Source organism: Podarcis bocagei (assembly GCF_964188305.1).
Source record: "Podarcis bocagei genome assembly, chromosome: 8".
In the NCBI taxonomy this organism is placed as follows: Eukaryota; Metazoa; Chordata; class Lepidosauria; order Squamata; family Lacertidae; genus Podarcis; species Podarcis bocagei.
The window spans coordinates 27,650,120-27,671,927 of record NC_138133.1 but is presented as its reverse complement, the minus strand read 5'-3'; the positions used below and the strand labels follow the sequence as shown (position 1 = coordinate 27,671,927).

Genomic DNA, 21,808 nt, shown 5'->3' with positions numbered 1-21,808 from the left:
GTTGGCATATACTAGGCCAGGAAATTCCTCTACTGCAGGGGTGGCTAAGATTTGGCCATCCGGATACTGCTGGAGTAAAGCTCCTATCACCCCTGACCATTGGTCATGCTGACCAGGGATGACAGGCATTAAGAGTTCAACATTTAGCCACTGCTACACTGGTATTTAGGGACGCGGGTGGCGCTATGGGTTAAACCACAGAGCCTAGAACTTGCCGATCAGAAGGTCGGTGGTTGTAATCCCCATGACGAGGTGAGCTCCCATTGCTCGATCCTTGCTCCTGCCAACCTAGCAGTTCGAAAGCACCTCAAAGTGCAAGTAGATAAATAGGTGCCGCTCCGGCGGGAAGGTAAATGGCACTTCCGTGCGCTGCTCTGGTTCGCCAGAAGCGGCTTAGTCATGCTGGCCACATGACCCAGAAGCTGTACGCCGGCTCCCTCGGCCAATGAAGTGAGATGAGCACCACAACCCCAGAGTTGGTCACGACTGGACCTAATGGTCAGGGGTCCCTTTACCTTTTACTCCGGTATTTAGGTAGCTCAAAGTGGGAGGCTGTGGAAGTGCGGAACATGGACTGGGGGAAATAAAAGGTATTATACATTCCTGCTTAGATCATAACTTAGAGAACTTAGTGCCTCAGCAGTTTTTGCTTCATGCAACACCCTCAAAGCATTCCAAGTACAGTATTGTGATCTCTTACATGCACCATAAAAAATACTTTTGCATGGCCACTTTAAGAAAGACTGCATAAAGTGATCATTCAAATATTTAGTACCAAGAACATGCTAAAGCACTGCACGAAGCCAGAAACACAAATTCACAAATTCCTTAGACACCATATCTATGTAGGAGTCTCCTTTTGATCTGCAATTTCAAAACTACCCTGAAAACATCACTAGCTTAAAAAAAAAAAAAGTACTGCAAGGACTTCCTTTTTCCCCAATTTCAATTCTTTCAATTTGGAGCAAAGCTGGGTGGTGGTAGTGGAACACATCAAAATGCAGTATTTCAAAAGAAATGACAGGATAGATACAGGATATGGGTTGTGGCTGGCATCATGTGTACTCTGCTTCTCAAACCAGCAGTGGGAGTGTACTGGGTACAGAGTAAACAGGAGTGTGTACACAGGCAGTTACACTAGACCAAAAGAACTATGAACTAGCATGGTGTGTTAAAAGTATGTTGCTTAATTCAGACTTGTACAGTGGTACCTCGGGTTACATGCGCTTCAGGTTACACACTCCGCTAACCCAGAAATAGTGCTTCAGGTTAAGAACTTTGCTTCAGGATAAGAACAGAAATTGTGCTCCGGTGGAACAGTGGCAGCAGGAGGCCACATTAGCTAAAGTGATGCTTCAGGTTAAGAACAGTTTCAGGTTAAGAACGGACCTCCGGAACGAATTAAGTTCTTAACCTGAGGTACCACTGTATTTCTTTGTAACATATGATTGATAGACTAAGTTCCATCACCATTCTGATTTATGGGTGGGGGGCAAAATATAGGCACCCTGAAATTTTGTCAGTACCATGAGTATTTGGAATATTTGGGTGGGGTGGTCTTTACAAACAGGCCATGCTCTCTACCTTTTCAGAATAGGACAGATAAGCCAATCCTTGCCAAAAGCATACTGCCTATTTAAGGCCCAATTCTCAATTTCATGTCAAATTGTTCTGCTTCTTTGTAAAGTTTCATTTTTTAAGATAAGAACTATAGTACAGTGGTACCTCGGGTTACATACGCTTCAGGTTACAGACGCTCCAGGTTACAGACTCCGCTAACCCAGAAACAGTGCTTCAGGTTAAGAACTTTGCTTCAGGATTAGAACACAAATCGTGCTCTGGTGGCGTGGCAGCAGCTGGAGGCCCCATTAGCTAAAGTGGTGCTTCAGGTGAAGAACAGTTTCAGGTTAAGAACGGACCTCCAGAATGAATTAAGTATTTAACCCGAGATACCACAGTACACTACACTAGGAATAGTAGGGGGGAGAAGACAGAAGTGAAAGCAGCAATTAACTACATCTGGTTAAAGCCTAGTTCCAGTTAAAGAGTTGAAATGCCTCATTGAGGCTTGCAAGCTGGGTGCTAGTGAGAGGTTTTTGGTGTTGATTCATATTTCCTGGTACTTTATCCATGACATGACATGATTCAGAATTCTTATGCTGTCTGTGTCTGTCTGTCTCTCTCTCTCTCTCTTGGGAATTATACTTCTCACTGTCCCCCAAAACAAAGACCTTAAACCAGCCTTTCAAAGGGTTTCCCCTGCACCAAGTCATCTACAAACACAAACCTCCATTAGTCACTTATGTTACTATAATGGACTACAAAGAAAATAGATTCAAATCTCTTTCAGGTGATTAACTGCCCAGCACAAAGGCTTTTTTAAAAAAACAGTTTTCAGATAAATAAAAAGTTTAGAAAAGCAAAAGGTCCCCAAAAGTAAAATGCAAAATAAAACAATGTAACAGAAAGAGAGCTCATAAACATATTGTCCAGCTTTCATATCTATCAAGGGTGTCAACAAACATCAGATGAATTACAGTGTGCTCAGATGTTCTGAAAAAGAGTCATATATTCCAAACATCCAACAAAACAGGTGGCAAGGATTGTTTTAATTGTTCTGCAGTGGCATATGAAGCAACGTCCCACCACGCAGATTGAAGTAAAGCCCAGCTCTTATTTGCCATGGGTGACTGGACATCTCTAAGCATGGCTTTAACTCACATGCACTTTAAACATGGAACACAAAGGCAAATTAACATACTATCTACCCTCCTTCATACTTCTGGCTGCACAACCCCAGGCAAGGGGCTGGTAACCAACTGTTGTAGTCTCTTCGCTGAGCAACAACCTGCAGAGCTCAGTGGAGTGGGAGGCCAGAAGATTATCTGAGGCGTACTTGCCTGGAGGTGGAGTCAGCATGTGAAGTCAGGTCCAGTCCTATGGTCAGGCAAGCGGCAATCCAGGGGTCAGGGAACCCGAGGGTCAAGGGTCAAGACAAGCAGGAAGCAGCAAGGTAGGACTAGAAACAATAAGCATGGTTACCAGCATCTGACTGCTGCTGGAAGCTCTGCTTAAGACCAAAGCCAGCTGGTTCTCATCAGTGCCTTCTCTCCTGAAGGCTGATGAGCTGCAGGTGGAGTCACTCTGCCTTCTCACCCTTCAGGCTGCTGTTCAGCAGGCGAAGCTAACTCCTGTCCCATGACAAATTGTTGCATTAGCAGAACTGAAGTGACCTCCCTGAGGTACATGGAGGTCCTGGGCTGCTCAGTTTACAGAAGAGGTAAGTCCAGGTAGATGGCCTTCTCAGTGGTGGCGCCCAACCTGTGGAAAGCCCTCCCACCAGATGTCAAAGAAACAAAGAACTATCTGACTTTTAGAAGACTTCTGAAGGCAACCCTGTTTAGGGAAGTTTTTTATGTTTGGTGTTTTTAATATTCTGTTGGGAACCGCCCAGAGTGGCTGAGGAAACCCAGCCACATGGGTGGGGTATAAATAATAAATTATTATTGTTGTTGTTATTGTTGTTGTTGTTGTTTCATAACCATCATGGTTAGTAGCCACTGTTAGCTTTATCCTCTAGGAAAGAATATCCTTCATTAAAGGATTTCCTTTATGAAAGATTCAGTCCTTTGAATCTTTCTACAATTCTTCCCCCAGTGAAGTTTCCTTCCCTACAGAATCTGAAATGGAGGAATTTGCCTTACATATAGATGCCTCCACCATCAGCAGAACTAGGTTAGGATACAATGAAACATCTTGCCTGCTTTTAGTGTGTAAATTTGGGGAGGGGCGGAGGGCTTAACATTCCATATAGCAAAATGCAGTCTCTAGTGTTTAGGTTCTTTTGAAGAAACTTATCCAATATCATTTAATGAAATTAATTAACCAGGCTGCTTTTAAAATATGTCTTAGCAAAGTGTTCATTCTGGTTCCCATACTTCTGTTGCCAACTGGGAATGTTTTGAAAATTGATGTAAACATATCGTTGGACTAGAACTGAAAACATGAAAAATGTTCAGCAGGGTATTTCAACAGCACAATCATTAAAGAAACCATTTCCTGCATATTTATCGTAGTTCTACTGCTTAGCTTAATGATCAACATCATTTATCAAAACATCTATTTATATATATATATATATATATATATATATATATATATATATAATCCACAATGAACTCAACATACCAAAATTCTCTCACGATCTCAGAATTTCATTGTGCATGCTGAAGTTCATTTTCATTATTCCCCCATCTCAAATGGCATAATATTTCAGTTCCAAAAATACTCTTCAAATGCCATCATCTTTTTTTAAAAAAGAACTATCAACATTTTAATCAAGCCTGCTTTAATACTTTATTCTTCTGTACTCATCTTTCTACTGCATTCCAGCTGTCAGTCAGTATTCCTTAGAGAAGAGAGAAAAGATAATTCTCATCCATTCTGCATTATTCTCTGAGATAAGAATCACAATTGTGCAATGTACTTACATCCAAGTTAAGCACATTCCCTATAGCTGGAAACAATTTTTATGGGCTTTCCCTCATTCTCTGTGTTAATGGACTACCAGAAGGATGAAGTGCATTTATAGCAAGACCATATACTTACACAACCTAAACAACTCTGAAGTGCATGCAAACTGTACAGTCATTTGTGGTCCTGCACCACTTCACATTGACTAAGAGGGACAAGAATGAGATGTGAACACTCAGCACATCCATGCTGTGTAGCCTAGAATTGCAGGAACACTGCAGTCCCCAACACTGCAGCTTAAGACTCAGCTACACAGCTGCAAATAAAACGTTTTAAGTGCAATATACAATGTGATGCTAGATGGCGATGGTGAGCCTTATGGAAAATTCCGTGTATTTTTAAAAACACTTTTTAAAAAAGTATTTTCAGACCGGTTTTTATACGTGTGTAGATTCCACCTGAGTCTTTACATCACCGATGGTTGCAAACATTCATTGTACTCATAGGAGACCATTACACCCAACTATCAAAGCACAATTCGTCTTTTGAAATCGCCTCACCAAAATGCCTACACACAACACAGGGTTCACCAAAGCTTTTCCCTAACCCATGGGCCCCAGATATTTCTGCTAAACTTACGCGTGGCATCTCTTAAAGTATTTGCTTCTGCACAACACAAGTTATTTGTGCTTCTGGTTTTGTTTTGTTTCACTTATCTGCAATATTTAAACTAGCTCTAAGGGTTTAGCCACACTTCCTCTTGTCTTACTGCTTCTCCCCTCCGGGAAAACTGCTCTTCGGTGCTCAATTGAAGCAAATGGCAACTCTGGTTTTCTCCTGCTAAAGAACAGGTTTTCCCTAGAAAAGAAGCAGGCAAGGGGGAAACTGTTCAGACTCGTTATTGGAAAGCATGGGCCAAGCAGACAGTGTGGACAAGCCCTAAGTAACTGCCAGTTTTTTGGGGAGGGGGAGCAAGTAGTAAGCTATATTCTCTCTTTCCGGTGATAAATAGTTGAAGAGGAAAATCAGCATGTTCTGTAAGGGCAGCTTTTTTATTTGATTACCGTACAGTTAATGTTTGTGTCTGCACCTAGTGATGCCTTTTTTCAGCATATACACCAAGAAGCAACTCTCAAAGGATCAGAGGAATTATGTGCATTTGGGAGGGGTATTTAGGGAACGAGTCGCTAACCTGCGTCCATCCATACACAGGAAAAGACAGACCCTGTTTTCCTAGACGGTATGTCAGACTTTAACCACACAAACTCACTGCCGCTGAAGTTTTTAGTGCTTTTAATATCCAACATAAATTAAGGGACTGGAAAGTATAAAATGCTCTGGAATATGCTGGCACGTGGCTTACCTAGGAAGATAGGACATCTGGAAAGAGGTCATAATTTTGGTAGTAGAGAATGTGTTTTACATGCTGCAGGTATCAGGTTCAATTCCTGGCATGAAAAGGATTTTGGGCAGTATACCTACTTGAAACCTAGGGTGAGGAGAGACATGACTGGGCAAGATGGAACAGTGATCTGATATTGCAGTGGTACCTTGGTTCTCAAATGTAATCTGTTCCGGAAGTCTGTTCCAAAACCAAAGCGTTCGAAAACCAAGATGCGCTTTCCCATAGAAAGTAATGCAAAACGGATTAATCCGTTCCAGACTTTTAAAAAAAACCCCTAAAACAGCAGTTTAACTTGAATTTTACTATCTAACGAAACCATTGATCCATAAAATGAAAGCAATAATCAATGTACTGTACTATAAAATAAATAAGACAGTATTGTAGATAATAAAAATTAAAATTATTATTTTTTCTTACCTGCACTGATGATAGTCATTATTTGGATGGGGGGCTTTTATCCATTTCCGCAGTCACACGATAAATCAGTCAGTAGCTGAACTGGGTTCCACACAGTCACAAAAACAAATTAACCGAAAAAGCCTCAAAAACAAAAACGCAAAATAAATAGCAAGAACAAAAGTGCCAAACTTAATCCATTCCGGAAGTCCATTTGCCTTCCAAAATGTTCAAAAACCAAGGTGCAGCTTTCAATTGGCTGCAGGAGCTTCCTGCACTCAAATGGAAGTTGCGTTGGATGATCGGCTTCCAAAAAACATTCGCAAACCGGAACACTTACTTGCGGGTTTTTGGTGTTTGGGAACCAAGGCATTTGATTACCAAGGCGTTTGAGAACCAAGGTACTACTATATTGCACACACACATTCACACAAACATACACAGAGAAAGAGTCTCTGAGTGACTAGAAGTTTCGCAGGTCCCATAACATCCCTTAAGTTTTACCGTATTTTTCGCCCCATAAGACGCACTTTTTCCTCTCCAAAAATGAAGAGGAAATCAGGGTGCGTCTTATGGGGCGAATGCCTGCAAGCCTCGCGCACCCGGCAGGAGGTCCCACCGGGTGCGCGAGGCTTGGGGCGGCAGCGGACTGCTTGCGCGCACCTAGAAGCTTGGGGCGCGCTGAGCTCAGCACGCCCCAAGCTCCTGGTATAGCCAGTGATCCGCTAGCCCTGGGAGAGCCCCGCGACTCTCCCAGGGCTAGTGGACTGCTTGCCGGCACGCAGAAGCTTGGGGCGCGCTGACCTCAGCTTGCCCCAAGCTTCTGGATTAGCGCAGGGGTCCGCTAGCCCTGGGAGAGGCGCCCGGCTCTCCCACGCTAGCGGAGACCTTGCCGGCACGCAGAAGCTTGGGGCGCGCTGAGCTCCGCACACCCCAAGCTCCTGGTGTAGCGCAGCGCACCTGGGGGGGAAATAAAATTTTTTTTCCTTTATTTCCCCCCCAAAAATCTAGGTGCGTCTTATGGGCCGGTGCGTCTTATGGGGCGAAAAATACGGTACTTCCTTTCAGTGAAAATTACTGAAGACTGCTGCAGTTTCTGTCATATAAGGTTTTTATTACACACACACACACACACACACACACACACACACACACACACACAGGGTAAGATAGAAGGGTCTCAGAGTTATCACTCCAACAGATCCTGTTCTCCATCAGGTCTTTCTTTCAGACTCAGTTTCAAGACTGCATTGCTGTTGTTCTCTCACACACAGACCTTAATGACATCACCTCCAGCCAGGGAAGTGGGGGCAGGAAAAAGAAATGCCCCCTTCCAGAAGCATCTTCAGCTATTTTGTTTCTCTGGCAGCACACTGCATAACTAAATAGATGGCTAAGTATCGGTAAAGGCCCGTTCCACAACAAAAGAGAACATGTCTGACTGATATTAACCATTTTCTGCAGTCCTCTGCTGGCAAACACTAATATTACCATTAGAAAATCCAACAGCTACCAGGCAGCGGTGAGGGGGCGGGACGCGGAGGGTGCCCTCCCACGCGCCACAGTTCAGGGTAGGAGAGGGGCGGGGAAGCTGTTGCTCACTCTCCTCCTGCTCTCCGCAGCTGGGTCAGACACACACCTCACCACAGCTGAGTATGGCTGCTCTCTGCCGCCAGGTCAGAAGAGCTGCTGCTGTCAGGCGAGAGGTGTGCCGCCCGCTCACCTGCCATTTTGTCACCCTCCTCAGCCATGACACCCGGGGCAGGCTGCACCCACCATACACCCCTTCCTACTCCTCTGCTACCAAGGACCCTGAGACGGCATCTAGCACAACCCCAAACCTGTAGCAGTATAAATCAGTTTCATTTGTTCAAAGAAGCAGAGGTTAATGCTATTGGTGGCACTCATCAACCTTCCAAGATAACGCAAGATTTTAACAAGAGCAATACTATGCAAATTTATTCAGAAGGAAGTCCCACTAAGTTCAATGAATCTTAGTGCTATAAAATTTTAGCCTAAGAGTTGTAGCCAATCTTAGTCTTAGTTAGAAAATAGACGATTGAAATTAAGGTAAGAAAAGGTAAAGGACCCCTGGAGAGTTAAGTCCAGTCAAAGGCGACTATGGCGTTGCGGCGCTCATCTCACGTTCAGGCCGAGGGAGCCGGCGTTTGTCCACAGACAGATTTCTGAGTCATGTGGCCAGCAGGACTAAACTGCTTCTGGCACAATGGAACACCGTGACGGAAACCAGAGTGCATGGAAACACCATTTACCTTCCCGCCGCAGTGGTACCTATTTATCTACTTATGTACATTGACGTGCTTTCGAACTGCTAGGTTGGTAGGAGCTGGGACAGAGAAACGGGAGCTCACCCCATCGTGGGTATTCGAACCGCCAACCGTCTGATCAGCAAGCCCAAGAGGCTCAGTGGAATTAAGAGACGTAGATAACTTCTGATCATTAATTTTAATGGGTTTACTCTGAGTACAACTAAGTCGCATACAACCCTAAGTGTTTCATTACTGCACAGGTGCTTATTCCAGTGAACAAGCCTTTGGGTTTGTTTTCAATATTGGATGGGCATACATGCTCATGACCTAAATGCAATATATGTTTGAAGGAAACAGACCTCTGGTATCATACTTAGAGTCAGCTATCCTAAGCCAGCCAAAGACCTATGGAAACAGTACCATGGTCAGTACCATATATTCATGGAACCTGAACACAGCGTTGCAATAGGCATAGACAATGATCTCTTCCAGATGACCTATTTGTTGAGCATGCATTCGGATTTGTCTGCAGGGAGATGCAGTGTCAATCAACTGTTATACCATACTTTCCAGAGCATTTTCTCATCACATTCCTTACTGCAATAAGTTCAATTATTTTGGAAGTGTGTTTGTGGCACAAGAACACCAGATTCACTTTAATTGTGTAAGTTGATTCTGCTGGTATGTGACTGAATCCCATCCACAAAAGTAGTGAAAGCCTGGGGACAGTCAGTGGCTACTTGAGGTGACTAATGAGCAAGGGATGTGCAGCAACGAAACTATGCAAAGTACATAATGCTATTCAAAGTCCTTATTAGCACAATCCTGAATTAACAATGGCCAATTTAATGGTTGGACTTCACCCCCAAAGGAGCGCTCCTCCGTTGTCTCCTAAAACAGATGGGTGCAAACCAAATTAACAATATAACTTCACTGGATTGTAGAAACAAGCCCTTTATTTATGTTGCACCCAATAGATGTGATTTCATATGTCACAACTACTACTCCATCTAGCCCAGAGCTTACTCTAGTAATCGGCAGCTCACTAAAGCATTAGGCAGAGATGTTCCTGGGCTTATGTGAATCTTCAATACCAGGGACTGAACCCAGGATCTTCTACATGCAAGTAAATTTCCAATGTATGGGATTAGGAAACTTTTGAGGTATTCAAAATATTTGTTTATGTCCCATACAGCTAAAAGCTCCTCTGATGTGAGAGGAGGCTTTAATCCCAGGCATAGGCAAACTCGGCCCTCCAGATGTTTTGAAACTACAATTCCCATCATCCCTGACCACTGGTCCTGTTAGCTAGGGATGACGGGAGTTGTAGTCCCAAAACATCTGGAGGACCTAGTTTGCCTATGCCTGCTTTAATCAATTAATACTGATTGTACAGATGGAGAGGTGAAAGGCTCCTGCTGCTTTTGAGTGGTCCATTCATAACTACCAAATTGGCTGTTTGGCCTGCACATCCAAATGTGCTTTTTAGACACTTCCACCATCCCAAGAGGTGGGTACACAGAGAGAGAGACACACATCTACATAAATAGGTACATACATACATGCAGAGAAGCTGGCAATAATTCAGTAAATGGGTGTAGCCCCCCCCCATCAAGTAAATACAGTGGTACCTCAGGTTACATACATTTCAGGTTACATACGCTTCAGGTTACTGACTCCAGTAACCGAGAAATAGTGCTTCAGGTTAAGAACTTTGCTTCAGGATAAGAACAGAAATCATGCTCCGGCGGCACAGCGGCAGCAGGAGGCCCCATTAGCTAAAGTGGTGCTTCAGGTTAAGAACAGTTTCAGGTTAAGCACAGACCTCCGGAACGAATTAAGTACTTAACCCGAGGTACCACTGTAAATAAATAAAACCTTGACTAAAAAGTAAAAATCGTAGAAAGATTTTGACAGGTTTTTCTGAGCACCTGGGGCCAAAAGAAAAGTAATTTAAAGCAACTCTTGTTGAGACATTTCATTCCGACTCTGCCAGACAGAGGATGATGACAGATGGGTGTCCTGTTCTCCGCCCCCCTCCCCACTCCACATAAATCCTGGCTGCACCCATGCTCCAGTGGGATCGCTTCTCGGGCTTCGCATGCACCTGCCAACTTCATAAAACGGCATCATGCAAATCATGTCATCTGAACGCAACTCAACTATGCGACTGAAGATTTCGGAGCTCATTTAGTACGTGAAATTGGCGAGGGGCGGCTGCAAGTGGGTGGCACTTTTTTGGCGCGACGATAAACCGAGATATGCAACTTTCCAAGAAAACGAGAGAGAGAGAGAGAGAGAAGAAGAAGAAGCAAGGCGGGGGTAGACAGAGTAAGCGAAAACCATAAATGCACCCCCACCCCACGCGCGCACTTCTTGTTTGCACGCAGTGGCGTAGCGTGGGTTGTCAGCACCCGGGGCAAGGCAAATAATTTGCGCACCTAACCCGTGGATTTTAGCACTCGAGTCTCTTCCGCGCGCCCCCAGATGTTGCGCCCGGTGCGGCCGGGCCCCCCCCCTGCACCCCCCACGCTACGCCACTGTTTGCACGACAAGTTTCTAGCGCGCGCCACACGCGCACACGCCGCCAGGTGTTAACGAGGGCTCGGCAAAGGCTCCACCCCTTTCCTCCTCCTCCTCCTCACACTCACCCAGGTTGACGAAGCTCATGACCATGTCCGCGTCGCTGAGGAAGGCGCTATCCTGCGAGGTGGCCAAGGCTGGGGAGCCGCCGCCGCCGGAGGATCCCGGGTGGTGGCTGAGGAGCGTTTTCCGCTGCAGCGGGTGCGCCGTCGGGGCTTCCCGGCCGCTGGTGCGCTGCTGCTGCTGCTGTTCCTGCGTCCCCTCTTCTTCGTCGTCCTCCTCGCTGGACAGGGTATTGTACAGATCCAGCATGAAGAGCGGCGCCGAGTTCAGCCTGCCCGGAGGGGGCACCAACTGCTGCTGCTGCTGCCTCCGCTGGTGGTGCGCCGGCGGCAGGGGCGCCGCTCCGTGCTCCTCTTGCCGCGCCAAGCCGTGCGCCGGCCGGGGCCGGTGCGGCAAGCCCAGCACCGAGAGGATTTCCTTCTGCATCTCCCGCTTCTCGTGAGACTTGAGGCGCCGGTAGAGGAAGCCCGCCGCCGCCGGGGACGCCGACGAGGAGGTGGAGACTGGCGCCTGGGGCTGCTCTCGGCTTCTGCTCGCGCCCTCGCCGCCGCCCGCCAGCAGCGCCCCCGCGACGGGCGGCAGAGGCAGCGCAGGCGGCGGCGAGCAGCAGCCGCTACTGCACACCAGCGCCCACCACCAAAGCCAGCGCAGCCTCGGAGGCATCGCTCCTGCGCGCGCCTCGCCTAACCTGCTCGCTGTTTCGCCCTCGCAAGCGCTTGTCGAGCGCGCCCTGAGTCTCCTCGCTTTATCTCCCCCCCTCGGGGGCTTAATTCATTGAGAAGGGACGGGGAGGGTTGGGAGACTCCTTTATAGTCGTTAGCCTCATTCCTCTCCCGGGTCAGGTGCGAGTTCCCCTCTATATAAAGCGAAGAAAGGCTCGCGCAAGTTCCGCGCCCGCCCAGCGGGTCTCAGTTTCGCCCGGCGTCTGGTTTTTTTGCCTGCTCAGCCGGCCGTTTGCTTGCGCGTCGCAGAGCAAAGTGAGAATGGAAAGCAGCGCAAAGCCGCCTCGCCCCCGTTTCCCAGAGAAATGCCCTCGCAAATTCGGGCAAGGAAAAGAAGATGCGCTTCTTGGCAGAGCTGGGCGAGGGGTGGGAAGGACCCAAAAAGAAGGACCCCGACCTAAAATGCCGAAAGTAAAAAAAAAAATGGGGAAAAGAAGCGTTCCTCCCACGTCCTTGCTTTCTCCCCAGGAACCAAATTCCTTGCAAAAATAATAATTAAAAAAGCAAAGCAGCCCAATTCCCAGCCAAATTCGCCTTGCGCGAAAGCCCGAGGGCGCTTTTCCAGGCAATCCCAATTGCGCGCGCGCTCCTCTCCTGCCAGCTCGGGCAGCCTCGAGTCACTCATGTGAGCGGCGGCAAGTTGCTCGCAGGTACCACGACGCAGCCGAGGGAAGCGCCCGCCCACTCCTCTCCTTGATGGGCAGCGGAGGCGACGATTAAAGAGGCTCCGGGTCCCTGTCTGTCATGGGCGAAGCCTCTCCTCCCCGGGAGGGGGCGTTCCCTCCCGCAAACTCCAGAGCTCGACTTCTCTGCTCGTTTCCCAGAATAAGATATAGGCGGATAAGGATTAAAACAGAGAAAGGACATTGCCGGAATGGAAACATGCATGTGCAAAGGACGAGGGAGGAATGCATTGGGTTTTTTTGCTGACCCCGAGCTAAAGAATTAGATTGGTTCTCAAGCGTTTGGCGCGGGCGGGGAAGGAGGGAGTCCCTTCCAGGATAAAATCCAGATGTTTTGGACCATGCGTTTCCTATCATACCTGACTATAGGCTGTTGTTTGAAACATCTGTAGGGCACCAGCTTGGAGAAAGCGGCAATAAAATAATGCCTTCGACGGAACGTGGGCGAGAGGGTTTTTATTTTATTTTTTCCTAGCGAGGTTTCTGCAGGGTATTAAAGTTTGTTAATATTTCTTATGGTGAAAGAGAAAAAAAGGAAGCAGTGGAGGGGAAAGATCAGGGAGGCAAAAGGAGAGAGATAATTTGGAACAGAAGTTAAGTTCTGTGTAGGAACTGGTAGCTTATTCAGATACCATCCCATTCTTGAAGCACAGGCTAATTCTGTGCATGCTTTTCTTTTGTGTACCTCCCTATTCAGTATAATGGCTTAGTTCTGAAGAAACACATGTGGTATTGGCCTAAAATCCGCTAGGCGAACTCCACGGAACAACTCTGTGCAGACTTCCAGATTTCAAAGAGCTTTTTAAAGCAAAAAAAAAAACCCTCTTCTACTGTAGGTGTGGCCATGGAAGCCTCATCCCTTAAACCTAGAAACATAGTGCTGAAGGATACAATCAGGTGCCCTAGCATGGGTTTCTGTAATGGCCTCAAAGAAGGCAGGCACATCTCAGCTACATGCACACCTATGCTTACAGTTTGTCTAATCTCAGGTTCACAAGCAAGTAAAGGGCATTTGGGAGCCTGGAACATTGCCTAGAGTAGGTATTTCCAACCTTTTCAGAACCCACTTTTAATCAAAACAAGCATTTGGGGACCAATTTATTAATATTTTACTATATATCTGCATGGTCAAATATATATTTTACTATGTATTTGCACTCTTGAAGCGACCCACCTTGGATCAGGCCATGACCTGCTAGTGGGTCCCACCACCAGCTGAAGACCAGTACTCTGGAGAATATGCAAGGTGGAGTTGGAGTAGCAGCACGGTCCTCTTCATCTCCAGATCATCAGAAGGAAGCCTCCTTGTAACGGCACATGCAATATTATAATTTACACCCTATCCATGTGTGCTTATGCCCGTGACTTTTCTGTTATGAAATGAGGGCATATGGAAACCCACCTAGAAACTATTTAGATCAGCCTTATTTGCTTGGCCTTGTGTTTCAGAATGAAGATGTCCACCACATTACAGGCTCAGTTGTCATATCCATTATCAGTTCTTTTTCTGTTATTCCACAGGACAGTAGCTCCTCCTCCTCCTCTTCTTCTTCTTCTTCTTCTTCTTCTTCTTCTTCTTCTTCTTCTTCTTCAGAAAGCAGGTGCCAAGTATAGATATTAAGTTTTAACACAACCCTGAGCTCCTTTGGTAGGAAGAGCGGGACATAAACTAAAAAAAAACCACACCACTGATGTAAATTAACAAGGTTCTGTAACAAATTCTACCCTTTCTAAAGAAAGAAACCACAAAAAACCCACCCTAATATAAAACACCTCCTATCTAAAAAGTCCAAACATATGCAAAAGGCACTTTTCACTAGAGAACTGTGTTAGAAATGGTTCCAAAGTCTTGCTTCCACAAAATCTGATCACACTAACTCCATGGAAGCCAGAGAGTTTCACAGGGGTGGGGAACCTGTTGCCCCCCCACCCTGATACTACTGGACTACAACTCCGATTATCCTCAGCCATAGACTGTGCTGGCTGGGACTAATAGAACTGGAGTCAAGCAACATCTCAAAGGCCACAGAATTCCCCACCCTTGGTTTAGGATATGAACTTGTCTTCATCCACCATTATTCCTATTCCCTGATACCGTATCAGCTGAGCTAAGCACTTATCTGGATCAAGATAGATTCTATTTAAATAAAAAACTTGATAATCACAACTTGAAAAATTCTCTCATCCTTTTCAACAGCGAGTTTAACCTCCCACCCTATGCCATACTTTGTACAAAGGTTCTTACTTGAAGCTGCTTTGGAGTGAATGACTTAGTGAATGCAGCTTTTCAGAATAAATTCTCTTAAGTTCAGTGGGTCTTGTTTGGAATTGTCCATTGCAAACAGGGTAACTAACCAGCTGCAACAGATGAAAGCTGCTTGGCTTTTAAAGCAGGGGTTGGAAAAAAATGTGGCCCTCCAGATGGTGGACTCAGACTCCCATAAGTACTAGCAAGCATGGTCAGGAATTAAGGAGAGTTGCGATCCAAACAGAATCCGGGAGGGCCCTAAGTTCACCATCCCAAAATGTGCAGCGATGGGACATTCAGCATAGCTGCTTGACAGCATAGTGCTACAAGAGAGAAGCTGCATCTGCTGAAATTCCCTCCTCATCTATACAGCTATCAAAAGGCAGAGCAGCCCTGTCCTCCTTCACACGTGGCCGTCCTAACTTTCCAGGTCAGTACACTGACTTACATAGGGGCGGTGACCTAGTGTGTTTTTTTAATGGATCTGTATGGATCTTAAGGATCCAGGTCCATTTGAAAAGGGGTCACAAGAACGGGTACCCTTGCTGGCTGCTGAGCATGTAATGGAAAAGAAGTTCACAGATGATCAGATGCAAGTTTATATACTCCCATGTGTTTCCTCCTCCCTTCCACGACTTATTTATGGAGGCCTTCAAACCGAAAACAACGTATCTTATTACACAAGGAGAGTGGTTAACAGGAAGTATAATAACCTGTGAGTAACTTTAACAGGAAGTCCATGAACTTAGAACAGGGTTGTTGTTGTTGTTTTTTATAAACTAAGCAGTTAATCTTTGTTCATTCCAAAAGATCCTTTAAGATAACAGGCCTAGTTGCTTTTTGTTTTGCCTGACAAACAATCCAAGTTATAAAAAAAAAGAGTGGGGTGCGTATTAAATTTTACATGTTTTAATAAAAACAATACTACTTAGAGCACTACATAATTAAGTGCTGCAAAAAAACCACCACACAGCCCAATGTATTATCAGCGGTTTTACAACCACACAAAGGCGCAGCACTGTTATAGCTCCCGTGTTACAGATGGGGAAAGGCCAGCACAGCCTGGGAAACACGGGCTTGTCTAAGGCAAACCGAAACATTACGGCTCAGACAAGATTCTCTCTACCTATAAAAACAGAATTCTTTTTAATGTGCTCACCTTTAAGGTAGGAATGGGGAAACATGGGCGTAGCCAGGATTTATGGGGGGGCAGGCTTTATATTAGGGTGTGGAACCTCAGTTATTTAAGTATTTTTACTGATTTTTATTGATTGGTGGGCAGCTACACCCATGTGAGGAACATATGGTCCTCCAGATGTTGCTGGACTACAATTCCCACCATGCATAGCAATGCACACTAAGGCTGATGGGAGTTGGAGTCCAACCATGTCTGGAGAGCTGCACAGCTACCCCATCCCTGTTTAAATGTAAAGTATTTCACCACTGCAGGACATTAGTAAAGGAAGAGGGAGGAATGTACAGAAAACTCTTCATCTTATTATCTCCCCTCCTACCACCTGCAGGGAACCCAGAGGGATTTTGAGGAGGTCTCCATTGATGCAAAGTTGACACAACAGTCCTAAAAACAAAATCATATTGTGACAGCATTCCCTAGAGATTAGCTATAGGAGAAACAGGGGCTGTAAAATATATAAAGGTAAAGGGACCCCTGACCATTAGGTCCAGTCGTGACCGACTCCGGGGTTGCGGCGCTCATCTCACTTTATTGGGTGAGGGAGCCGGCGTACAGCTTCCAGGTCATGTGGCCAGCATGACTAAGCCGCTTCTGGTGAACCAGAGCAGCACACGGAAATGCCATTTACCTTCCCGCTGGAGAGGTACCTATTTATCTACTTGCACTTGACGTGCTTTCAAACTGCTAAATATAAAATATGTAATATGTAAAATATGTAAATATGTAAAATATATAGGCTATAACATATTAGCATAACTAAAAATTAATTGCTACAAGTGAGGTCCCACAACAAAACATCACAAAGGGTAAGATTCTCTCTCTTCTCCCTCTCTCTACCCATACTCTCTGGTTCTACAGCCTGAGTCACTCCTAGGGTTGACCTGGGAATGTTAACTTTGTTGTTGTCTTTTTACTCTGAAGCCAATGAGAGGTCTCTGGGGAAGAACACAAAACGTCCTCTGAGCTTATGGTACTCAGGCTTACACGACAGCATCTGGGGCAAAAACTGTGGGAGCGTGGTAGGAAACTTGTTCCACATAATACAGCTGATCATTTGAGGGGGGGGGTTCAAACGCAGTGCACCCCTCTTCTCAGCCAGCTCCTCATTACTTCGGTCACTCAGTCCTCCTCCCTTAACGTCCCCCCCCCTTCCTCCTGGCTGAAAGCTGCCACTGGACTTCCTGCCTGCACACCTCTTTGACCAAGTTCCCCTCCCAAGCTGTCAAGGGGGATGGAAGTATCACCATGAGCACAAGGGGATTCAGAAGCTGAGCTCTGCAAATAGATGCTTGATCATCTGCATCCCAAAGGGCCAGTTCTTTATTTTATTTACAGGGATGCATATCATTTGTTTAACTGCAAGCATTTCCAAGCGGTTTACGTAAAATAAAACCATACAGAATAAAACCATCATGCAACCAAACAGAAACCTGAACGCTACCTTAAAATGGCTGGTGGAGTAAGATAATTTTTGACATGCTCCTGAAGTTCAGCTTGAAGAGCGCCTGTCTAATTTCAGTTGGGAGGGAGTTCCACAGACTTCGGCCCGCAACACTGATTGCATGGCTTCTTCCACTACCAATTGCCTCAGGCTGAATGCTGTACTCCAGCCAAATGACTACTTAGCCAGTGAGGAATGGGCCCTGGATCCTGCTCTCTGCTGCCCAAGTTCCATGGCATCATGAGGGCAGGTTGCATGTCTCCAGGCGGTTTGCTGGCTTTTTCCCAACCAATGTATTGCAGACCTCAAAGAAGTCACACACATAAATTGGGGCACCTTCTCCCAGCTTTCTCCCTAGTCCCAATTTAAATGGGCACCCTTCAAATTTGCATGGAGCATACCCATTTATTAAGAGGCAGAGCAATATTTACTTAGAGGCAAACCAATATATCTTCAGCCAGACCTTATTTACACTTGCACATTTGGAGAAGTATGACCCTGGGGAGTCAGAGCTCAATATTGCAATGTTTCCATTTGGATTCAGGTCATGTTACTTTAATTTTAAAAAACCAACAACCTCTGGATGCTCTACAACTGTCAAGGAACTAATGAGAGGAAATGTGAATTTATACGTACATATATGTAAAATGAACATTTTTCCATTTGAAATTTTAAAGGTTTTTTTTTTTAGAGTACAGAAAATTATTCCTTGCTGAACAAAACGTAAAGGTGTTCCATGAGGTCTCAGGCTACAGAATTAAAACACCAATACTATTAAAAGAATGTTTCACCTCCTAATATTTGCTCTCTCTCACTCTCAAACTTTCCTTTCACTGTCCTGTCTTAGAATGTTATGAATGCAGAATACAGAATATCATATTTTCCTACTCATGAAGGACACCTGGTGGCGAACCAGAGTCAGCTTTCTAGAAATGATTCCATACAGGAAAAATGGCAAGTTTGCTTTTGGAATTAGCTCCTTTAAATTCTTGCCCTAAAGCCAAGGTACTGTCTGTGCTAGTACTCAGAAGGTGTGTCACCTCTTTGTCAGTGATGTGCTGTAAATACACTCATGAAATCATCACCAGAGGAATTTAAGATATAAAAGCATTTATCAGGGAGAAAAAACCCTAAAACACTGCACTTAAATGTATAATTTATCTGTCACCTTATAATCTCATCTTCCCTCCAAAGAGCTCAGGGTGGTATAATTGAAGTTATTTCATCTACATAAGAACCCAATGATGTAGGGCTGTATTGCAAAAATGTCTTTTTCAAGACCACCTAGTGTCGTTATTGCCTCAGGATTTCAATCTGGCCTTTTGAATGCATAGCCAAACTCTGTTCCCTATCACGAAGATTTCCTCTGGCAGCTTTAATGAGTAGGACAAAGGTTCCCAAACTGTGGTCCATGGACCACCAGTGGACAGCAAACTTCATTCAGGTGACCCGCAGCAAGCCCACATTATATGGCCGTTTTGATTTTTAATTGTACTTTTATTGCTTCTTTTATTTCTTAGGCTGCATTTTATTACACTACCAATTGAACTCTATGTAATTCAATAATTGCAACGGACTTATTCCAATAGAATGGGATTTCCCCCATGGAATAAGACAATATAATACATTGCAAGAAATAAAAGAATCAAGGAAAACAATGAAAAAACATACAGCATCTAGCATTGAATATTGCAAATCCAACAAGAGGCAGAAAAATATTTTAAGTGGCCGAAACCTTCGGCAATTTTCAAGTTGGGTAGGACGGGTCTAGGGCTGAATCTACACATATATTTAAAAATGCTGTGAAAATGCTTTATACACACACACACACCATAAATCTAATCTAATCTATCTATCTATCTATCTATCTATCTATCTATCTATCTATCTATCATCTAATTCTAAGCCCACCTGCGCCATCTAGTGTCACATTTATATAATGCACTTAAAACACACTTAAAACGTTATCTTTGCAGCTGTATAGCTGAGTCCTAGGTCCTAGGTAATTAAAGTTGTATAACTCATTCCTGGCCCTCATAACAGATACTTGAATCGTTAAAAAGCACACTTGCTGGCATGTACAGCACTGTGGTGCACCCAAGTGCACATATCAAGGCCCTGTGTTTGCACGCTCTTCAACCACTTTAATTTACCAAGGGGAAGCACCTCCCTAGAGGAGCAAACGCAGAAGCTACTGTGTTTGAAGACGATGAGCTTACATACGAGAACAGCAGTGCCCACCTTCGGACTATTAAACTAAAGAGACTTCCAGCTGTTCTCAGGAAAAAGTAACATTGGAACTTAACTACCAGGCAACTAAGTACAGGATTGCAGCTTCATTTACTGACTATTTTGGAACCTATTTCCTTAGGGTTTCAGATACACATTAGTGACCAATATTTATTAGGGATCAGTAGTAATTTGTCAACAACAACAACAAATGTAAGTATTTATAGGAAGAAACATTTTTGATGAAAATGAGAGAACTATAAGAGTGTGTGTGTGTGTGTGTGTGTGTGTGTGTGTGTGTGTGTGTGCTCAGAAGCAATAATTAACGCATACTGTCATGGGCACATGTAAAAACACTAATAGAGCAGTCCTCTATTTGTCTGCTCAGAATAAATGCTAATGAGTTCAATGGGACTTACTTCCGGGTAAGAATTGCAGAGATTCTGTGACCATTTTAGGCCTTAAATATACAAATAGCTGGCAATTCTTAGCTACATTTACATTTTTGAAAAATATAGCCCACATTAGCATTAGTTAAAGTGTGGATTTTCTATAAAACATTTTTAAAGGCTGCATTTCAGTGGGATATGCATATATACTGCATGTGGCTTTTCTTATTTTGCAAGTGCAACATAGATTTATTTCTATTATAAAGTGGGCGTTCAAAGCGAAGAGCCATTATAGGCAACTGCTACAACTTTGCCCCACCACGCCCATGCCCCAAGCTGAACTTGTTAGCACCAGGAACAGATTCTTCTAATACCACCTTTACTCCAGTGTCGAACTCAAACTGCATGGCTTCTGTGAAGGAAGAGGCATCAAACGCACTATAGTAAGCAGAATTTCTGTCTGCGCGCATGCAGTGCTGGGGAAATGCTGAAATTTGTTCTGCTAATTCAATGGCATGCTGGAGGGCTGGAAGAAAGAAAAGGGAAACACAACCATATATTAAAATTAGGGAAAGTGGGCCACAATAATAATAAATTTTTATTTATACTTCGCCCTCCCCGGCCAAGACCGGGCTCAGGGTGGCTAACACTGAATATAAATACAGTAAAAACATTAAAAACAAACAGCCCCACCCCCAAAAGCAGTTGATTAAAATATAAGTTAGAATACAGTTTAAAATGCAGCTTAAAATGCAGCCTCATTTTAGTGATAGCCTATAGATCAAAAAGCAGAGACATCACCTTGCCAACAAAGGTCCGTATAGTTGAAGCTATGGTTTTCCCAGTAGTGATGTATGGAAGTGAGAGCTGGACCATCAAGAAGGCTGATCGCCGAAGAATTGATGCTTTTGAATTATGGTGCTGGAGGAGACTCTTGAGAGTCCCATGGACTGCAAGAAGATCAAGCCTATCCATTCTTAAGGAAATCAGCCCTGAGTGCTCACTGGAAAGACAGATCCTGAAGCTGAGACTCCAATACTTTGGCCACCTCATGAGAAGAGAAGACTCCCTGGAAAAGACCCTGATGTTGGGAAAGATTGAGGGCACAAGGAGAAGGGGATGACAGAGGATGAGGTGGTTGGACAGTGCTCTCGAAGCTACCAGCATGAGTTTGACCAAACTGCGGGAGGCAGTGGAAGACAGGAGTGCCTGGCGTGCTCTGGTCCATGGGGTCACAAAGAGTCGGACACGACTAAATGACTAAACAACAAATAAATCAAAGTCATAAGGGGAGAAAACGGCAAATATTCACCAGGGCCAACTATCCATGCTGGTCCTACATGGGCCAGCAAAAAGAGCCGAGGGGAAATTTATATACAAATCCCATATAAGGGGTTCCATCAAAAAAATAAACAAGAGGGGGTTTGAACTGAGTCCAGCCCAAAGGCCAGGTGGAACAGCTCTGTCTTGCAGGCCCTGCGGAAAGATGTCAAATCCTGCAGGGCCCTGATCTCCTGCGGTAGGGCATTCTACCAGGCCGAGGCCAGAGCTGAAAAGGCCCTGGCCCTGGTTGAAGCCAATCTAACGTCCTTGGGGCTCAGGACTTCCAAAGTGTTGTTATTTATGGACCTTAAGGTTATTTCCAAAGCGGAGGAATTGCATTTTCTTACAGGATGTGGCCTGTTATATATCTAAGTCCCAGCTCTAGGTT

At 44.9% G+C, this 21,808-nt stretch overlaps 2 protein-coding genes across 2 annotated transcripts in view; both read right to left on the bottom strand.

Moving 5' to 3' along the window:
* Positions 1-13,153, bottom strand: part of BMP6 (bone morphogenetic protein 6) — a 92,293-nt gene extending 79,140 nt beyond the window's left edge. The window contains exon 1 of the mRNA XM_081206452.1: positions 11,196-13,153. Coding sequence (XP_081062578.1) covers positions 11,196-11,853 — 658 coding nt within the window. The 5' untranslated portion in view covers positions 11,854-13,153. The remainder of the gene's footprint in view (positions 1-11,195) is intronic.
* Positions 13,154-15,736: 2,583 nt separating this feature from the next.
* Positions 15,737-21,808, bottom strand: part of LOC308593846 (enoyl-CoA hydratase EchA19-like) — a 29,051-nt gene continuing 22,979 nt past the window's right edge. The window contains exon 6 of the mRNA XM_081206599.1: positions 15,737-20,623. Within this exon, the coding sequence (XP_081062725.1) occupies positions 20,400-20,623 (224 nt within the window). The 3' untranslated portion in view covers positions 15,737-20,399. The remainder of the gene's footprint in view (positions 20,624-21,808) is intronic.